Source organism: Lepisma saccharinum, chromosome 6 (genome assembly GCF_977018435.1).
Source record: "Lepisma saccharinum chromosome 6, izLepSacc3.1, whole genome shotgun sequence".
Taxonomy (NCBI): domain Eukaryota; kingdom Metazoa; phylum Arthropoda; class Insecta; order Zygentoma; family Lepismatidae; genus Lepisma; species Lepisma saccharinum.
In genome coordinates this window covers 761912-784546 of record NC_139234.1, presented here as the reverse complement: position 1 = coordinate 784546, position 22635 = coordinate 761912, and the positions used below count along the sequence as shown (strand labels likewise).

The window sequence follows — 22635 nt, the reverse complement described above, 5'->3', positions numbered from 1 at the left end:
AACTAATGTGGTTTTGCTATTCTTTATTAAAAATATATAAATGCTCAATTTTCTTTATTAAAAATATATAAATGCTCAATTTTCGGTACACAAATTCCCATAATTCAAATATGTTTATTTTTCCTACTCTGGAACCACTGTAGCGAGGCTATATAAGTTCTTTTCCAGAAAATGTAGTGTAGGAATAATAATGTAAAATCTACCGATAGATGGCAGGACTTCTAGTCCTATTCCTAAATTCCCGACAAGGCTAGAAAAGTTAATTATTTTGACAATATTCATAAAAAATAAAATGTACTTAAATAAAATAATAAAGGTAGATATGTAAGAAGTTCACTATGTTCTACACTGAGAACACAAGAGTTGACATAATACTAAAAACCGATAGTAGTTTATTGAGATGATTTGGTAGGGTTAAGCAGTTGGTCTAACAAATCATACTTACCTGGCGTAGGGGCTACCGTGATCAGCAAGGCGGTTCCCCCGGGGTGAGGCTCTTCCATTGCACTTCGGTTGGGCTGACCCCCGCGAATATCCCAAACGTGGATATCTCGGGCGCGTAATTTTTGGTAGTAGGGACTGCGTTCGCGCCGTCCCTTAAAACATAATAAAACTAAAATTAACTATAACACTAAAACCTGCTTATTATATCTCCTGTTTGTGCCAAATCTTCATGGCGTGGTGATAAGCACAGGGAAGCACTTTTTTTTTATTTTGTGTGTGTGTGTGTGTGTTAGTGATGGGTCATGGCAGTTCCTTTTCGGGAGGCAGTTCACCGGAGCTCGCTCACCGAAAGGAGTCGTTCGAAGGAACGACGAGGCCACGGAGCATGCTCTCGGACGAGGCAGTTCCTTTTAGAAAGGCAGTTCATTGGAGCTTGCTCGTTGAAAGAGTCGTTCACAGGAGCTACCATACCAACACAGCTCCAAGTTGGTTTCGTTGGGCGGGGGAGAAGATGGAACGAATTAGAGGGGAGGAATCCGCCTTCGCGCAAGAATGGAAGAAAACATAAACAGCTACTAAAGTCACTCCGGCTAGAGTTTGGACTTGAGGAACCCCAGACTTTTCGTCTCCACTTGTGCTAGTGTGAAAAGGGGGGGGGGCGGAAGCGGTGTTGCCAAACGTCTGAGAGTCTGATTTTTTTTTTTTTTTTTGTCCAGTCGTACAGGACATCTTTTCCTGTCAACATGCACCCTTCGCTCGCTCGCATTTCAGGCAGAGGCAGGGAGGCGGAGACCCACGCTTTCGCTTGCTACCCCTAGGCAACCGGCTTCGCCGTGCTTGGCCTTTTTGGGAGTGGATTCTCTCGGGGGGGGGGGGGACGATGAGCTACGTCGACTTCCGATTACTCAATATTATCCATCCTTTATAGTTTATATTAATTTCATTGTTGTCTACACCAGGCTCGTAGCCAAGAATTCTTTGTAGGGGGGGCGAAGTCAATCCTAGAGGGGGCAATTTTTTAATATATTATGTCGGATTGGCACATATAACAGGGTACACAGAGGCACTTGCCCCTTCCCCCAAAAAGAGATAAGTAACAGAAAAGGGATGATATCTTGAAACTGCAGCGAACAAAAGAACTTCGAGCAACATGAAATTACAATATTTCGATAATGACCTTTCCAGATTGCCAAAGAATATAAAGTTTAACATAAATAGGCTAATAGGGACTGTATCTGCTTGATATTTACAGGTCGATAATGTTAATAGATGATTAAGATGCACCAACAACTTTGGGCCTCTCTGCAGAACTGATTAAGGGAGCCCTTTATAAATCATGCTTCATAATGATTCGCTCTAGTTTCCAGTATGCAAGATTTTTACGCACAAAGGAATCTAACGAGAATCCAACAACACCATTGTGTTGTGTTATGCAAGAAAAATAGAATTAATTAAATAATAATGGTTACATATTACCTACACTTTGATGAATTGTGTAAAAATTTGTAGCTAATACATTTTTTTTGTACTTGCTAAAACATTAAAATAGGGGTCCCTTAGTCCACCACGGACTCTATTTCTTTCAAAGGGGAGAGACTTGCATCACTACAGACAACGTTTGCCTACTGGTTACGTTAACCATTTTGCAAAATATTGTGTGAATTGTATTATATTATAGTTGAAATACATTTTTTGAAACCTGACAAACCAATAGGAATCCCTTGATTGATCAATGACTTCTCGGATTACAGTATCATCATTAATATTTCATATTAAGTGTCATAGAAATAAATTGTTTTAATAATATAATAATAATAATCCAATAGCGCAACAGCCCAATATCGGGCCAAGGCTTACCTACCGACTGCTGGCCTCCCTCCCACGCGAGCCACCAAGGGGGCGTGGAGATCTGCAGCCAGACTAGGGGGACGGGTGGTCAGCCCGACCGACCCCCAGCCGTTGTAGGACTTCGCGACCGGATTACGCTCACTCATTCGGAGCTCCCCAATTTCCTCACGATGGTGGGTTGCCACCGGCTCTATACGTAGGCCGAATAAATTCCGACCAGAGCCGGATTCGAACCTACGCCGTCCCGCAGCGAACGATCTCAAGACGAGTGAACGCCTTAACCTGCTCGGCTACAGAGGAGGACAAATTGTTTTAATAGGGTGCAATAATTTCACGGGGCGCCATGGCATTCTCTTTAACATTTTTTTTTTCATATAGATCTTTGGCTCCCAGGTCCGACCCCTGCCGACCCATAGCTGGCTCTGAACTTGTACTATAAGAACACCAGAGATTGCGAGCGAAGAGAGTAATAAAATTGTACGAAATGTTTCTTTATTTGTATAAAATTTGGAATCGAGGGGGTCAATTGCCCCTCTGTGCCCCTTGCAGTCTTATAGAAAAGTGCAAGGAACATGTAAAAACTAATTCCAACATGAGTATCCAATTGTCCTGCTATTCTTAGTTTCTCCTAGTCTTGTTCGTTTTACTTCAATGTTTGCTTCGCCTAGAATGGACTTCTGTCTGCCCCCTGTAGTTGCGGCACTGTTTATGAGTGTCTCTTCATCAATTTCACGTCATCCTTCATTGTTGCGATTAGCTAGAAGTAGCAGAAAAGCAACGCAAAGTAACAAAAATTATCCACTCCCTCTCTCTACCACACTATTACCAAAAGATAGGACTTGGGAAACAAAAATTTAAGCAATTCAAAGTTCATAGCAACACATCCAAGATAAACATCCAAACACATTAGGCACCTTTAATACAATACTACTCAAAATGTTACAACTGTTCTAGATACTGAAAATTGTGAAATCATTTCCCGAAGTCTAATCTGGAAAGGAATTTTTCCCCCCAATCCTGATACGACATTATACGGAATCCCATACACTCTAATAAATCACAAAATCAATAAGTGTCTTTGCAATGTTGCTAGAGTAACACATGATATAATTGTAAAGATTAGTGAGAATTCCAGGTAGGAATGTGTTCTGTATTTCTCACAGGGGGGGGCAGAGCAGGCTCTCAGGGGGGCAGTTGCCCCCCTGCCCCCCTCTAGCTACGGGCCTGGTCTACACAGCGATATATCTCTCTCTCTCTCTAGCCTTCTTAAACCCGAAGGTTCATGGCTGCAGCAACACAGGCCTTCCATGTTTCCCTATCTTGAGCAAGATCTATATACTCTTTTCCATCCCTACCGATTTCCTTTAGGTCCATCTCAACGTTGTCCCTCCATCTTCGTCTTGGCCTTCCTACAGGTCTCTTACCATCAGGTTTCCCAACAAGAATCTTGTAAACTCCTCTTTCCTCTCCCATTCGTGCCACATGGCCTGCCCACCTAACTCTTCTTGATTTAATTATTCTAATAATATCTGGACATGAATACAAATTATGTAGTTCTAAATTATGTAACCTTCTCCACTCACCTGTCTCCTCATCCCTTTTAGGTCCAAAGATTTTCCTAAGGACCTTATTTTCAAATACTCTCAATTTATCTTCCTCTTTCAATGTAAGGGACCAAGTTTCACACCCATATAATACTACAGGCAAAATTACTGTTTTGTATATTTTAACTTTTAGTTTCTTAGATATTAAACGAGAAGATAAAAGTTTATGAAGAGAGAAGTAACATGCATTTCCTGAATTAAGCCTACTTTTTATTTCCTCTTTAATATAATTTTCATTTGTTAATATTACTCCTAAGTATTTGAATTTGGAAACTGGTTCAAACGAGTTGTTATCAATAATTAGATTTTGATTATTACCTAACACTTGGTTTCGGCCTGTAAGCATATATTTAGTTTTCTCTTTGTTAACTTCCAAACCTATCTCTTTAGCAGTTTTGAAAAATATTTTAGCATTATTCTTAATTGTATTCACATCATCCCCCAGTAAGTCTACATCATCTGCATATGCTAACAACTGAGTCACACCATTTAATTTTAGTCCTCCTTTAGTTTCTTTTACCTTCCTTACAGCATATTCTAAGGCTAAATTAAAGAGCAATGGAGATAATGCATCTCCTTGTTTTAACCCATCATGAATTGTAAATTTGTCAGACATATTAATACCCACACGAATTTTACTTTCTGTTTCACTGGTGCATATTTTTATCATACTAACAAGCTTCTTAGGTTAGCGATATCAAATAGTGAATTATATATTGATTGGAAGTGAACGAACATTATGTGTTTGACTGATATCCTCACAAGAGTATCTACAGAATGTTTAGTAAGATCCTAAAATTTAGGTTGAATTCAGAATTTATGTAATATTGAATGGGTGATTGGGTCGAGGGGGACTCATGGGGCTGCAGTTCCCTCCCGAAATTTTGAGAAATTCAAAAGTTTCAACTAAAAGTATTTTTTAAAAAAATCAGGAAAACCAAATTGGTAACTGAAGAACCTCTTAAATCATCATCCCTCCCTCATTGTTGAGCTACTGCAGCATTGCTGTTGTAAACAGAGTTGCACACATAACTATGCAGAAAACCGCCACTATCAACAACCAGCAACAAAAGACGGGACCTCGCTCGCTCTCACTTTCTCTCCCCCTCTCCCTCTCTCGCGCAGGTTCGTAGGAGTGAGTCATCGACTGGGAGCGTTGGCAGCATACAAGCAAAGCTCACGACTCCTGAGGAACTACCACTTGTCATGGCAGTTCCTTTTCGGGAGGCAGTTCACCGGAGCTCGCTCACTCAAGCAGCCGTTCAAAGGAACGATCAACTCCTCTCGATGTTGGTTTCGTGCAGCTGAAGTGAGCACACAGCAGAAACAAAACAAAACACCGTCGCTCTCTCTCGCAGTCATGAGTCATCGACGGAGCTGGAACTGCAGGAGCGACTCAAAGCTCACGACTCCGAGGAACGACCACAGAGGAACTGCTCGTTCACTCCGAAGGAGCGAGCAGTTCACAGTTCCCAAGAGGGAGTCGTTCAAAAGGAACGACTCGTTCACGAACGACCCATCACTAGTGTGTGTGCCAAATGCAAATCGCAAAGGAATGAATCTCGGGTGGAGCCTGAGCCTCACTGTACAGTGGTTCAGATGACCCTTTAAACTATGGGCCCAATTCACATCCAGATTAGTCTATCCTTGAGTGTCACAAACCTTGAAGTACTTCATTTATAAGAACATGAATTAGAAGAATGCCTTATGCACTTCAAGTTAAAATGCTATCTCCCCTGCATGTAATGTCAGAACAATATGTTTTAGTTAACACTGCATTAGGAGCACAATTTTCTTTAACATTTTAAAGCTCATGGATGACACCTGTCTCCCAACACTTTCATTGCCTTTAATGCAGTGGCGGAGCGTGACCTTTCCAACAGTGTAAGCCTAGCATGACAAAGGCTATTTCTCGTTGTGCTTATTTTTGGGCTGACATGGTTAGTGATTTATCCACACATATCGGCCCCCCTTTTTTTCAGAACACTTCCCTGGAATTTTTCACCAAATTAAAAATTCTGAATATATCCCTGGGATTGGTGTTTTCTTTGCTAGGCTGTGTATCTCCTACATTTCAACTGATAATTAAGTCAGTGTTATTCCTATCACAATGAGTAACGTATCGATAAAAAATACGCAAAGTTAGATAAAATGAATAATAATAAACAAACGAAAACAGAAGGAAACAGAAAAGTGCTGAATATTTTTACAACCGCATAACTAAGTATCAACTTCGTACCATGAATCACAAAATCGGCGCACTTTATTTTTCGTTTCTGTTACTACTACCTATATCCACAAGTTTCTTCTTGGCAGCAAAATCCTTGCTGGACAATGGCGTCTTCAACAAGTTCTCCACCCCACCGCACAATCACACTCATTTTATTCCATAATGCACTTCGCTATCACACCACAGCACAGGGACTACAGTCCGCTTTTCAATAGATGGAATTCGCAAAAGCCTCGAGACTTTAACAAACACACAACAAGAAAAGGGAAACAAAAAAAAAAACCGGTTCCAAAATCTACCACTGCTCAAAGCAGTGATCATTCGGACTGTGAGGGGAATATCCCTTTCTGATATAAATAAATTCCCTCTCTTGCCCTATATTTATTAAAAAAGAAAAAAAACAATATAAAATATAAAAGAAATGCTCACAAATTGTAGGGATATATCCAGATATTTCTATCAAAGGACATGTACAAGTGATTTCTTAGGATAGCGTAAAAGCAAATCTAGCACCAAAAAGATCATAAACAGACTTTTCATACGTTGTTCGAAGTGTGTTTGAATCACGGACTATGTAATTAATAATATTTGGTTCACATTTGACATGAAATTTGTAAAATTGGTTCAATCTTCAGTTTTAATTAACATTTATTTATTTATTTAACTTTTTAGCTCAATTATTACCAGCGGAGTTCATACATAAACGGAAAACAGAGATCTTAATATTTCTAATGTTTATGCTCTCCAAGCGAAAAACAGAAACAAGAATATAGCATATCAATGTGTATCTAGTTTTCCTGTATCCCGCTCATTTCTAGGTTTCTCCTTTTTCCCCTTCGTTAGTTTTTTGCTTCAGAATTCCCTGTTCCTGGAATAAAAACTCCTTGAAGCACCACAGGCTCAAATTTCCTTTCCAGTCAACCATTCATACCCGACAACGGTAGAGCCCCTCCTCTTGCAGGACCTGTGTCTCGCTGTCGCGTATTCAGTGAAGCCAACCCAAGCATAATGGTGCTAAATCTCAAACAAGTTAAAAAAGTTGTTTTTAAGTTGGGGATATAAATAAAACAACAGGGCCACTTTTCGTTGTGGTTGAATTTTCTCAAACTTTTCACAGAACGTCGAACCCATGCCGTTGGTTGAACCATTCGAATTTATATTTGTTTTTGTTATAAATTAATATTCATAATATGAAAATCCCAGAACAATTTAGTAGTATGTAGCATAATTTCGGAGTTTAAACGACACCATGGATGTCCAGAAGGGGCAAGGGGAGGAGGCACTTCCTGAAAAATGAATGACAACCATTTTCACACATATAATTTCATTTCAGTCACATAAAATTGTTAATTATTGTAAGGGCGTTGCAGAAAAATGTTAACTTGAAATTGAATTAGTATATTTTGAGAAGGGAAATATACCTATTTACCCCAACCCCTGAAAAAAAAAATACTTTGCTTAATCCTCCCCGATGGAAAGAAATACTGCTGACGTCCATGAACAACACTTTTTCTAAACATGCTGTAAGCCTCTGTCCGTAGGTTTATGCACCTACGGTTTTGACGCACTCTTCTTCCTATGTTCCTTGCTCTTCTCCTATATTCCTTGGCTCTTCTCCATCCAGATACGGTGGGCGATGGTAGGCACTGCTCCTTCGCGGTCAGAAATTTGTAAGGCAACATTCAGACGGCTTACAACTTTCCCCAAGCAGAAGGTGGGAGTTCTCATGTGCCATCTGGTGCTGAAGTGTTGCAATCTAACAAACAGGATCTCGAAGACTGGTATCAGGCCGAGATGAACTTTGAAGTTTTTACGAATTTTGCCATATAATTAAATACATTTTACTAGAACTAATAAAGTGTAAGCCCGGCTTACACGACTTACATGGACGCTCCGTGCCTGCTTTAAAGTATGCAACTGATGCTAACTTTATAATATTATGTTACTTAGAAGGGAAGCAGAATTATGAAGTTAAGCTTGACATGAAGATAAAGCAAGAACGTTCAGCTATACAAATGCATGCATTATCAGTATATTTCATAGCATTGAAATCTCGTAATGAATATGACACAGTTTATCTACATATAATGCAAATCATACCAATGCACGTATCAAGATATACATTTCTGGAGGAGTCGTCACACTTTAAACTAATGTCTCACATGTGGTAACAATACATCATGAGAGATGAAATGTGGCAACTGCAATTGGCACTTACAGTTTTATTCCAAGTTGGAGTTCATGGTCAAACATTATTTCAAAATTCCTCTGTAAAATTGCATGGTCCATTTTAGGCTTTTAATGAATACAATGTTTTTCTCTTGTGTAAGACAAATGGATATAGTGACAGTTACTCTTGGATAATATCATTATCCTGGCAGTGTCTTGACACAGTGATAAGAACTTCCAATTCTCATCTAGCTAACTGATAAATATAATCACTTTCTGCCATTTCATAATCTTAACCTCTGTTAAAGAATTTAATTAAAGTATTGTCAGAAATTTTGCCCTGAAAAACATAATCAGAACTGGACATTAGTGAAATGTCATGTTCTAACATCTGGCTTCACAATGTACTTTTGGTCCCAGAATCACCAGCTTTCAACAGATTCAATTAATAGGCAACATTTTTTACTAAAAAAGGTATGGCACTGTAAGAAATGTTACACTGTCATATCATGATTCGTCCAATTTTAGTAACGGAGAAAACGTTGTATGATGTTAATACAACTACATCTACGGAGATGAAGCTTTGAGATGACAGGTGGTTATGTAACAAAGACAATCAAAATCAACACACAATCAATTCTTTATTTTAAAAAAAGGTCAATTTAGAAATAAATGGCAAATATACTTTTTACAAAATGATAGTTAAGAATTTTTACAACCACACATCTATATGTACAATGTAACTACTGACTTTTAAGCACAGCCTAAATATCATTCACATCAAGTCAAACACAGTTACTGCTGTGACCTCACTATCTTCCTCGATAGTAACAATTGTTCATACCACAACACAAATATTTATTTTAAAAGGAGAAAGGTCCAACCATAACTGATTCTTTTCATTTTTTTATATATAGAAAGCACCTGCATCTACATGCAATCAATAAACCAACCTACATTCTTATTTGCAATATTCTAGTATCACGGACACAAGCAATAAAATAAATAGTCAGAGAGAAAATTTGGTGATAGGGAACAGCAAATACTTCTTCATGGGAACACCAAAAATTTTGATGTTGACTTGGCATCGTGAGGATAATTTGGAAGTTACTTAACATTGCAGTGGTTGCGGGTTCACTATAGTGATCTGCTTGTATATTTTCACATGCTACTGCAGTTTGGCAACACTCTTGACCTTGGCTGCCAGTCTACCTTTCTGGAACAGTCCAGGAACTACGTTCATTCAGCCATGATTTGAAATATATCAATTGTGGGCTTTTTATTAGAGCTAATATTTCAGTGGAGCACAATAGTGATCCATACAACCATTAACGTGAGTGTGTCCAGACAACCAAAAACCTATTTTTGAATTTCTTGGGAAAGAAAATAACAAAAGTAAGATTTTAAGATATGTATTTTTGTTTGGTTTCATCACATCCAAATGTAATGCACTAGATTTAGAATTTCCTCCCTACTGTAACGTGTTGAGTGAAAAAAGTTATGATTTTCTGTTAAGTGAACCAGAATACTTCAAAAAGGACATTCTCGTTATAAAACCAGAGAAATTTTGACAAATAATGGGTAAAAACCATGATATTCTATGGATCACGATAGTGATCCACATGATCAGTGACGTGAGTTTTTTCCACGTGACCACTGCAGTGTTAAAAGCATTTGAGGAGATTTCAGTCCAAAAACCAGATGCATCACGAATGGGACTCTATGCACTGACCACAGATCACAATATGAAAACTCACTTGGGAGGCCTTGTCCCTCAAAGGGTTGTTTGTCTGTGCTTTATTAAACGGGGGATAATAAGAGTTCACATCAACAAGTTTAATCTCAGACTCCCTGTATGATATACAGGGCTGAGCCGATATGTACACTGGTTTCATGATTGAGATAAACTTTACCCTAGAAGTGTGAAATATCTGTGGAATTAGAAAAAAAAATCATTAGCAATTTCAGCAAATAATGCAGGCTCGAACCTGGGTTTCTGGCATACTGTGTCATTGCTCTACTCACTGAACTACCGAGCCAGCCCTGATATTTTGAGCTACCGAGCCAACCCTGATTTTGCCAAACTTTTGATCTTGCTGGGTTTTTTTCCTCCCCCCCGAGTCAAATTGCCTCTGTCAGTACTACTGCAAAGTTCAACACCATGGCTGTGAAGTCTAAGGCAGGGGTGGCCAATGTGTCGACCACGGTCTACCAATCGACCAGCAAGCCGTGAGATGTAGCCCGCGGTGCTCGTCATATTATACAGATTATATTTGACTGCATTTTTCGGATCTACATATCTATGTGAGTCAGCGTTCTCTACAATGAATGCGATAAAATCAAAGGAGAGGAATCGATTAACTGATGACTACTTGATTTCCTGCTTGATAGTAGCAGTAACGTCATATGACTTGCAACATGATAAACTCTCAGTGTCAACTGTCTGGAAGCAAGTGAACTGACTGCTAAAATGTACAAAATTCTTGTGTAATTTCTTTACTGATGCCCAGCAACAAGTGAAATACTTTTGACAGAATGAGTGTTTACGAAAGAATAAAATTGTAGTAATTATGTTTACGTAAAAAAAAATTTACAAATTTACCTTCTCATTAAAAGGATGAAAAGATGCTAACGATGAACTGGGGAGATATGACCTAAAACAGGTACCAGGTCCACAGTACTGAAGCCAAAAATAAGTAAATAAATACATATATAAACTAAACTAAAATAATCAATGTCAATTTTATGGTATTGACCCTTTGCTTCCTATTTTAGGCTCTCCTTCTTAGGTCTAACAAGGTAAGTAGACCGCCATTGATCCTTGAAATGTAAATTAGCCCTCAAACCACGAAAGTTTGGCCACTGCTGGTCTAAGGCATCATGCTTTGGGCTCCTGCTAGAGGGTGCATGCACGTTTGAGTCTCCAGGGGAAAGTGTAACAACTTTCCTCCTGTGATTTCGGCCTGTGTATGGGACGGTGCAGGAAGTTGGGGAGCTATGAATGAGTCGGCAGGTGGGAGAGAGGCTCGCAGTCTGTGGGTAGGCCCTGAACCTCATGGGCTGTTGTACTACTGCACATGGATCTGTTGCCTTTGAAATACTGTTGAGGAGGTCGAGCTTGCCTAATTTCTCCTAGGGCAGAGTTATTAGGTAACAGATCCTGCTGTGGTAGTATTGAGAGAAAATTACACGTACATAAAAAGGCAACAGTGAAAAAGCAGGTGAAACCAGGGTTGGCTCGGTAGCTTAGTTGGTAGAGAAATGGCACAGTATGCCAGAGATCTGGTCTTGAGTCCTGATTAAGCATGCATTTTTTGCTGAAATTTCTACATAGCACATTTCCTGTGTGTATCAAATAACAAGGCAATTTTCATGAGTTCTTCAATGGATTGCAAAAAAGGAGGAGGGGTTCCTTGATAATATCAGCTATATATTCTGGTTTTCTCATGTATGAATCTCCAATTATATTTATTGCTGTTTTGGTAAGAATACAGAAACAGATCGGCTCAATCTTAAATATATTCTATTTAATAATATACAATATATTTTCATTTTTGTACCAAAATAGAGAGGAATACGTGCCCATACTTTGAGAGATATATAAAAAGAAAGGACAATTTTTTAGATGTGAAAAAAAAATTGTACAAGTAAATTACATTCACTTCTCTTCATATACCCTTGATTAGGAATGTATGAAAGATGTAGGAAATCCCATTTCCTGACTTTAGTAAAGAACCACTGATGTATATTATTTCTCATCTTGAAAAAATAATATAAGAATATACTTTTTTGGAATGGTATTTTCTTTGTACAGTACAACGTAAATTAATTAAATGAAAAACAAGCATATAATATGCAAATGGAGCTACTTTTGAACATCTTTCATGCATAAAATTGCAACCTTTCATGTGTAAAACTCCACAAAGTACAAATGTGGTAGGATTTATTAAAACACGTCAATGAAAATAATGAATACACTATTTACACACATTTCTTAATACACATGCACCATAAGATACATATATTTCTAAAATAATATACATAGCTCTTTTTTTTTTTTTTACCAATAAGTGCACTTTTACAAAGCACTGCGTCTTTCAGCTATTAACGTAAAATATTTGTCAAAACTATCATTAACAGTTTGCTAGAAACTAGGCAGCAAATGAACAGTGTAGTTACTGGGATATAGCTGAAATTTTGTGGCACAGTAGGATTTTCTTCATTCGTCAAGATATTCATTCAATTTGAGCTTCACCAAATTACAACTTCTCAGATTTCATGTGTGTGATGCTTGTTATCTATTCAATTTCCCACATATGTGAAGGGTGTGAAAAATGTTATACATATATAAACTTAATTTTTGTTCACACCATTACAAAGACATTATAAAACATTTGTGTGTGTCTGCCTATTGACTCATTGATATCAAAACTTCTATTTTTTAAAATTATGTACGTTATCCTAACAATTCATCATCATCCTTCACCATTTCCTGCCTCTGTCTGGGTCAGCATGATGTCCTAAAATTTGTAATGACAAATTTAATGAACACTAGAGTGAAGACCAAGAAGGAAGTTGGGCTTGTGAATGAACGGTACCGAGAGAGCAAAGAGAGTTGTCTTGGCCAGACAGTATCATTTAATTTTTGTTGTCATGATGTCCGTGTATTCTTCCACTCTAACACGTTGACTGCCATAATAGAAAAAAAAATCCCTGGGGCCAGAATGTTTATTACAAGAATATAATATAAACGTTGAAAGCAATATGTTTCTTGATGATTACATGAATGTTATTTTTAATTATTTTTATGTGCGTAAGTCATATGCAACTCATGTGGTGCTAGAATCAATTAATATGCTGCATGCTGCACAAGTTATATTTGGCTCACAGTATATTTATTGTTTTTTTCAAGCATTGTTATTGTTCTTTCTGAGTATTGTTATTGTTTTTTTTCCGAGCATTGAGTCTTTTGTTAGTTCAAACATGACTCTGTTGTACACTATCTTATCAATATGAGGAGCTGGCCAGCAATAATTCAACGCCAAAACACACAATCGGAAAAACTTGAAAACAGTTCATGAGGGAAAATGTTTCTTTGATTACTTCTCAGATTTAAGTGAAATTTAAAGGCAGTACATCTATTCATTTGATCCATGCTTCTTACATTGTTTGCATTAATTGTAACAATAACAGCATCACTAAATAAGATTTTTCACAAACCATCTGCAAAATTTTGTTCACGGGGCCATTCTTGATGTAACATGTGTATTATAGCATGGTAGCATGACTTGCCTATGCACTACGAGGCTCCCAAGGTAAAGAGACATGGGAGTTAAATATGATTCACAAGGCCCCATGTGTAAAATCAGCATGAGTTAAATACAACTCATATGGCAGTTAACGTGAAGTTAGGATTTGGTGCAGTGAACTGGAAGACAAGACAACATGGCTAGTGTTACAAGTAAGTGAGGAAGATTGTAAAAACTGGAATGAGGGGCATCACTGAGGGAACAGGTTCCTGCAACATGCATACATTTGTATTTTCCTTATTTTACGTTAATCAGGATGAGTCAGACGAATTATAATATTAAACTGATGCTTGGAGACTAATGCAACACCCATAACAAACAAATAACAAATAACTCAAACACAGAATTTCCAGTGGCAAAATAGTGAGCCAGCCACGAAGGTGGCAAACATATGTAAAAACACTCACTTTCACCTGTCTTCTTACTCGCTCTATTCTCTAAGTGACTAGAAAAAATCCTTAAACAAGAATGGAAAGTAAATATAAGCCTTACATTTATTTAATATCTCCAACATACACAGTCCGACAATTAAGTAATAAGACAGTCATCATTAGATGAAAAATGTACTCAAAGTACATCCCTCCAGCATCAATACAGCAATTGGCACGATTGGCCAATGATCGATACGACATCTGCAAGTATTCATGTGGTATGACTTGGAAGATTGGACGTCACAACCTGTTGGATGGTCCTGTGTTCATCAAAACTGCATAATTTAAGCTTCACTTTCGAGAACGGGAAATAATCTCAGAGGGATAAATCTGGGGAGTAGAGACAATGATTCAATACTCTCGCTTGTTTTTGGACTAGAAATACAGACAACCACTGCTCTATGGGACCGTGTATTATCGTGGAGGAGGAACCAACTGCCTGGTTCAGGATACTGAGGTCTGATACAGTCAGTTTCCTTCCATAATCATTCAGAGCACTACGATAGTAACAACCAATTACACTTTCACCCTCTGGAACAATTACATGATGAATAATGACTTTGCTGTCGCTAGAAAACACAACATTGTCTTCACCCTTGGATTTTGGAACTGCATTTTCTTGCCTCTTGGTAAATTTATTGACTTCCATTCAGCGATTTGCGAGTTTGTACAAGAACCGTAGTGAAAATGCTCTGTTTTGTCCTCCACAATAGAATTCAAGAAATGTTTATTCCCGCAAGCAGTTTTCAGAATGTCTTTCATGAAATTTGATGTTCACTCGCTGCTCCGTAGCTATTACGTGACTACACCCTTACACCTCCTTCACAACATGGCAGTATAATTCCTAGCATGCCCATCGCAAGTTCATGAGTTGTTTCCAGGTTGTGGATTATGGACCACACTACATCATGAACATATTACTTCACAGATAGAATGCACACGTGGGACAATACAGAATTAGCCTCATTACTTAATTGTCGGACTGTGTATTTCTTAGCAATTATGCACACTGAATACTAATCAAAGTGTCCACAAATTCTTATTACCATTACCATCGCACACGCAAAAAAATCAAACCACATTCACACACATATCCATAATAAAAGAAAAATACAACTATGTTGAGAAAAAAGTCCATAATTGTATGTCTTGCAGATGTTCCCAAACTAAAGAAGTGCTTGATCTAAGAGGATTATTTTGCAGTCGTCAAAGCTCCACACCATTTAGTAGTCTGGACAGGCAGACCTACTCGGGTGGCATGGAGGCAAATTGAAAAGAATTAATAAAGGAAATAGAATGCCAGGGAAGATGGTTTTGTGGTGCCAAAGCTCCACCATGTCAAAGTTAAAAGTATTTATGCAATCTCCCCCAGTGGTATACACAAAAATCAAGTACAATGGTAAAAAATCTGAACACTTCATCATGAAAAACATGTAGAGTTGAAATGTTAAGTAAAAATTGCGGCTCGACCAGGGATCAAATCTGCACAGAACTAAAATATTTGGTGGGACATAATTCTAGGTTTAGACAGGCTATTTATGTGACTTAATTTTTGTTATTTAGCATGGCTTTTCTGGCACTTTTGGCTAATTGTGATGATATGACAAAACTGATGAAGGGACAGTCACAAAAGAACTGGGATTCAAACCCTGGATTCCTGGCATTTTAAATCATGCAGTGCTAACCACTCTGCCACAGAGGTTGGCTTACTGTATTGGGTAATGGACAACACCTGTTTTGGCCTCTTAGAAAGAGAGCACTAGGTTTTTTTCTTCTAATGCTCTCACTCATAGGAATATCAAATTAATTTGTACAAGATTTACTGGAGATACACACACACCAGGTCCGATTCCCAGGGTGGGTGATCAAAGGTTAGAATTTTTCCTGCCTTGTCCCGCATAAAAAAGCTCTGGGTCTCACCCAGTCTCAAATCAATGGGTACCTCGGAGGTAAAGGTAGCCGGAGAATGGTGCTGATCTAATCTCCTCCAAGATGGCCTAGATCGAGAATGTGTGGGGCCCTATCCCACCTTCCCCTAAATGTGTCTTCATGTCATGGTGCTATATGTACGGGGAACTTTACCTACGTCTACCATGAGCTGACAAATACATTACTATTATAAAAGCACTAACAGGACACAAAAATACACTCCATCTCACGATGTTTCATAATACCTCACAATAGGAATATGAATGAGGTCTTCTCTCCCTGTGAAAGTAGGGTCGTACACATTCTTGATCATGGCCATAGTGAGGCGATCAGCACCATGCTGTAACCACCTTTACCTCCCCAGGAACCCATGAATTTAGTGTCTACATGAGCACCAGAGTTGCTTTACGCAGGGACATTGTTGAAAAATTTTGCACCCGAGTTCACCCACCTCAGATATGAGATGGAAAAATATATTTTGTTGTTTCTAGTCTAAAATGTTGATGCCAGCTGAAAATTCATATTGATGCCAGGGATTTGTTGTTATTGGTTCTTTATTCTGGTTAGTAGTAGCATGACATGCATTGTTGCACCTAAAATATTGTAAAGCTGCAATTTTCATTCACATTTTACATAGATATGCATGTGTGTCACCGCCACCTAGTATAAATACTTGTTTCCCTGGTCGACTTGATGAACAAGTGTGTTGCTTTTGCTGGAACCAGATTATCATCAATTAGTCAAGGTTTTGACAGAATTTTGCTCCATTAAGTTACTATGTTTCTTCTACTTAAATTGTGTAGTACAAAATATATTTTACGTTTACAATAAAGCAGTGTTCTAAATGAAAATTTGTAAAAGACAAAAAGTAGATTTCAGTCATCAAATGAAATGAAATAAGTTGATTGATTAATTGAGTTGGTGTTTAAAGTCCACTTTTATGCACAGTAGGCTAATCGGGATTGGATCTACAGCTTAAAGTGGGATCCGAACCACTATGTACTTCCACTGGGTACAAATGAATAAGTAACTACAAAGTTATTGGAGTCATAAAAACAAAAGCACAAAAAGAACCCAAGCATTTCCATAGTTCAAACAGCACCCTTTAGTTCTTTGAGTGTTTAATTCCACTTTATGCACAGATACGCTAATCGGGATGGGACTTACAGTTTAAAGTGTGATCCGAAACACCACCTACACTGGGTATTGAACCCAGGACCTCTTAATTACAAGACAACGATGTTACTACTACTATTAATGTGATGAACAAGGATGAAGGAGAAGTACGCATGAATGAATCACATAGCTACAACAGCAGGGAAATCAAGATTGAATACTCAAAAATGTGATGTTATTAAAATTGTTAAATAGTGAAAGCCAGTTGCACTGATCTTCACATTCTAATCTCTAGTATCGACAAAAAAAGCATGGAAGGGAAAGGGGGGTGGGGTAGTCGTACTTCATAATAGGCAGACTGTTAAAATTACACTCAAATATACATGGTTGCATACCATCTAAATTTAAACAGGGTATGTGACTGTTTTCTACACTCAAAAATTACAAGTATTCTCTTTCTTTCTATTGTAAATATGTGTGTAAATTAACAGGAAGCCATTGAGATTAAGGATGCTGTATGAATGTCTATATTTTTAAAGTTGTTGGACTTCAATTCAGGTTTGTTATGCAGGAAGATTTATTTAAAATGTGTTGTCAATAAGTTGTAAACTAATTTGTGTCAGATTAATTAAAGAGAAATAATACTTTAAGAAGTTAAATTGTGCTCTTTTAATTCTTCTAACGTAAGTTACAGTTGAGACTGCTTTACATGTAACTCAATACTGCGTAATTCTGTTTTATACGTAAATGACTGTAGATCACGGCTAAATATAATTTAAAAACTTGTTAATTAAACCTTATTTGTAAGTAATGCATTCATATGTAATTCCTAATTCGGTATTACGTGTTATACATACTAATTTTCATAAAATACAGTTGGTTTGTACGTAACCAAGCTACAACAATGTCGCAGAAGTGGCAGTTTTCAGTTGCTACTAGCCGGCCATGGAGAACAGAAAGAGGACGTTTGACCAGGAAGTGGACGCTAATCCACATAAAACTAAAATCTGAAATAGCTGCAGACTTAGGCATTGCTAATGCCACATTTTGCACAGTAAAAGAATGGCAAGAGAAAATTCTAGGTTTTTCCAGGCTAAATTTACCAAATTTCATAGCTAATTTTATTTTGGTGTAAAAAAATTCCCCTCTGGACTTTGTCTGATCATAACTACCGAAACTAAATTTGACACTTCTTACACTGAAATGTATCACTTCAGAATTTAACTGCATATGCCATACTAGTCCAGTGACAATAAAGATCAAATCTTTCCACGTGTGATGTTATTTCTGCGCTTGTTGCTCCATATGACAATTCAAAAAGACAATCTCAAAACATTGGAGCACTTTAGGTACAATATCTCCCCTTCCACTGTAAAAGGTAAAAAACAGGTAAAGTTCCCGTGCATATACCACCATGCCATGAAGGCACATTTAGGGAATGTAGGGTACGGCCATTGTGGAGGTGTTGTGATCAGCCCCATGCTTGGGCTGCCTCTACCCCACCATGGATGCCCCAGATTGATTTGAGGATGGGTGAGCTCCAGAGCTATTTTATGCAAGGACAAGAGAGGAAAAATTCCAACTTTAGATCACCCACAACGGAAATCAAACCTGGGTCTCCCACGTGGCAGTCAGACACCATACTGACTAAACCACAGCAGCTCATAGTTCTTCTGTGAACAGGTGCAAAATGACTATGACGATTCATTGCAGAACAAAATGAACAGAATCCATGTTGAAAATTTCTGGCACCAACAAATTTGAGATCTCAAGGAACTCCCTTGATATGGAAAGGCAATTGGGAACAACAACTCTCTGTACTGACTGAACACTGCTAAGTCTGAAGGCAGAGGTTCTGAATCAAATCAACAAACTCATCATACAGGGTGGCTACTCTAGGACCTTGATAAAATTCAAGAATAATTCCCGGTTTTCAAGGCAAACTTCCCAATAATTCAAGGGTACAAACAGATGTTTTCCCTATTTCAACTTTACTTATTACCCTCCCCCAACTCACACACACACAAATCAATAAATATATAAAGGGTCTGTGTGATTCCAATTTATCAAAAAATTCTAATTCAATTCAATTAAATGGTGTGTGTATGCAATACTTAATTTAAATTACAGAGTTTACATTTGGCATTTTACATACTCAGACTCGAAATACATCTACAAACCCAAGTCACAAATGTTACAGGATATATTAATCTACGAAAAATTGTTAATTGTATAAGAATTTCAAATTTACATAATCAACTTCAAGATATCTTGCAATAATCTTCCATCTGTCAGATACATTGTTCTGCAAAGGTCACTAACAAAGCAAACGCATTGAGAGAATTCTGTTTCATTTTCCATGCAGCTTTCTTTTCTTTTTCTTTATCGATAAAAGTAAAAGGTAAACTGTAAACAACTTGCCTCAGGGCATCTAAAAATATGTATAAATAAAATAGGATTTGGATTAATGACAGTTGCAATTTTTCAAGTCTACAAAGAACAATTCAAGTCTGTGAGTAGCCACCCTGCCATGGTTGTTCCATACAATGTAAATAACAAACCAATGACAGGTACATAAAAAAAAGGTTTTGTGGAATTATGTATAAGTGATATCATCCAGGTGGTTTTATGTGTGTGAATTGGTGCTCAAAGTGGAAATTCCTACCTGGGGGTGGGGTTCACACAAATTTTCTTAACCTGGAGGATAGCGTCCCTTCCCTCCACTTTGAGCACTGGTATGCATGTCTATAATAAGTTGCCATTTAGTGCTATAGGAAACAATGTTACACCAATAAGTCTATTGCTTTAGAAACACAGTCTGTTTCCAATGGTGTTACATCTGATCAAACATTACAGTGTCATTGATGTAAGTCTAAAATATGTATATATAATAAATGATTCTCTTACATGCTACTTCTATGAAGATAAATTAGTCCATGGAAACAGGCAAGATGCATAGCACTAACAGAAAACATGATAAAACAATAAGAACATTAAAATTTAGAGAGTAACAAGTAGTCTAAGACAAGTGAATAGTATCATATTATGCACTGCACAATGGATTCGCATATTCTATATATTCATTATTGCTATAACAAAGGATGAACTAGTTCCATGATTTCCAATTTCACTATTGACATAGAATTCCACAAATATGTGTTTCACATATAGTATTTACAAGACAATATTTAATGCAAACATATTCTTAAATAAACAATAAATACATAAATATGAAACTTCCAAATTGTGTATTACTAAAACTTCCTTCCGTGCTCACTCCAAGTGGAAGTGGCTAATCTTGTACTTTCAGAGTGTGTCTCTCTTATGAATCCATTATGATCTATCATTTATGCATAAACAACCGTTACTTATGTATACCTAATACGTGATCATTGAATTATGACAAGGAAGAGAAGATATATGTACATAACGAAGAAAATTATACAAATGTGATGAACGACTAAGACTATATTAGCGGCCAAGAATGAAGTCACTTTGATCGTTAACTAGAAAATGGTAGACAAAGTTCCCTTTCTTGCGGTCAATTGCCTGCTGGTTTGTTCCCCCTCTTGCAGAATTGTCCCCTCTGCTCCTTGGGGGGTCACGGAGGAAGATGCCTCCAAAAAGGGTAGCTGAAAGCAAACAGAAAACTCATGGTTTCTAAAACAGACAAGAAAGCATTTGAACTGAAGCAGCTACAAGAGGTCATTCAAGCACCTGTCCTCAATGCACGCAAGTACTCAACTATCTAGATCCGTGCATAAGCAAGAAAGGTGACAGATTCAAAAGCAATGTCTATAAATAACGTAACTCTGGAGCCTGGTGCATTCACAAGCTCTAACCATTCCACGTTGCGAGGTCAATGTCCAGGTCACTCCTTCACATGCACAAAGCTAATCTCTGAACATGAAGGAATGAGTTATGAAATTAACATTTGAAGACGACAAATTATCTTGATTTGAGAGGAATTGTTCAAGTTTTTACACTTAAGATCTAAGCCCTGGACAAAATGACAAAGCAGCAAACTACAATAATAAATTTAAATGTGAAATATTAGAAATCATTCTATGAAATGTGATTCTCATGACTGAAATAAAGAAACTAAGTGAACAATGGTTAAATTCCAGTTTTAGAAGACAAACTATTATAGCTTATTTTCAATGTTCACTAAAATTTATTACTTTCCTGTTATTGTCTATTTATTTAGTTATACAATATACAAACACCAGTATTTGCTAAAAGTATACCCAAGAGTAAAAATACAAAGCAAGATAAGTTACAAATTTTACATGTGATAACAGGGTGTCTACCAAAATAACAAATTGAAAATTATTTTTTTCATGACTTTTTCTTGACCTATTTTCCCTTTATCTTAACATTTATTTAATAACCCCTTACTTAGGTATAGTTGGAAATTAAGAAAATATAGATTTTTCATTTAATGAAAAACCCCTACCACAATGCTTGTGATGAAAATTGGCCACATTACTTTTAATATTTTTACGAAACACCATACATATAAGAATGTAATTCTTAAGAAACAAAGCAAAAAAATCTTAACCACAACTCAATAATACCACTTTACATTTCCAAATATTCAATTTTATCAAATCCCAGTACAGGTATATAACAATGTAAATTCAATATACAGTAAAAAATAGCAAAAATTCTTGACCAAAAGCATAATTTCTTGACTTTTTTGACTGGTAGACAACCTGGATAAAAATGTTAATGTGTGTTTATGATAATTCATTACTTATTATATGTTTTGATAAATTATAATCCATTTAGAATTACTTGGAACTTTTATTTTATATATAAAAACACGATATCCCTATAATTTACAATAGGCTGGGCAATAAAAAAAAAACTAAACATTTCTATGTACTCTCCACAGACAATACACAACTTCAAATTTGCCACCACGCAGCTCATGTGAGTCCTATTGCCATTAGTGGCACTTATGTTGTAACGAACCCACGTGGAAAGAATAGGAGGAAGAACCAACATGTTCTGTAGGTTAGACTGTAGGAACCAAAAGTAATCAACAACACCACGCAAAGATCATTCGATGACAACATGAACAACCTTACAAAATTATCACATTCCAATAAAAATTCAATTCAAACTTTGAGCTTGTGAATTTCCACTATCTACAGTGTGTTTTAAAAGTCCTGCAGGATTATAAAAAGCCATGTCAAATCAACCGATAAAAAATATTTTTGAACCTTTAGGATTCAGATTTTTTAGATTTTTTGTTTATACATTGTACCTATCAAGATGACAAAAACTGCCAAATTTCAGATTTTTGCGGCTCTTAGTTTTTGAGTTATTGACTTTCAAAAAAGCAAATATCCCAAAATTTGACGATATTTTGAAATCTTTAAACAGCTGTAGATCAAAAACTATTTGACCTAGAGAGCTCAAACTGGTGTCATTCTCTTCTGCTTTTAATGAGCTTTAATTTGAAATGCAACATGACTGTGGTATTTGAATTTTGTAATTTTAAAAAAGATTTCAAAATGTCGTCAAATATTGGGATTTTTGCTTTTTTG

At 37.0% G+C, this 22635-nt stretch overlaps 1 protein-coding gene and 1 non-coding gene across 2 annotated transcripts in view; one reads left to right on the top strand and one right to left on the bottom strand.

Moving 5' to 3' along the window:
- The first annotated feature begins 437 nt into the window (after positions 1-437).
- Positions 438-599, top strand: LOC145989509 (U1 spliceosomal RNA). Its single transcript, XR_014441871.1, has one exon. It is a non-coding gene; the product is annotated as a U1 spliceosomal RNA (small nuclear RNA).
- An 11772-nt stretch (positions 600-12371) lies between these two features.
- Ocrl (Oculocerebrorenal syndrome of Lowe) overlaps positions 12372-22635 on the bottom strand; it is a 45502-nt gene continuing 35238 nt past the window's right edge. Inside the window, exon 19 of the mRNA XM_083123353.1 lies at positions 12372-20712. Coding sequence (XP_082979479.1) covers positions 20552-20712 — 161 coding nt within the window. The 3' untranslated portion in view covers positions 12372-20551. The remainder of the gene's footprint in view (positions 20713-22635) is intronic.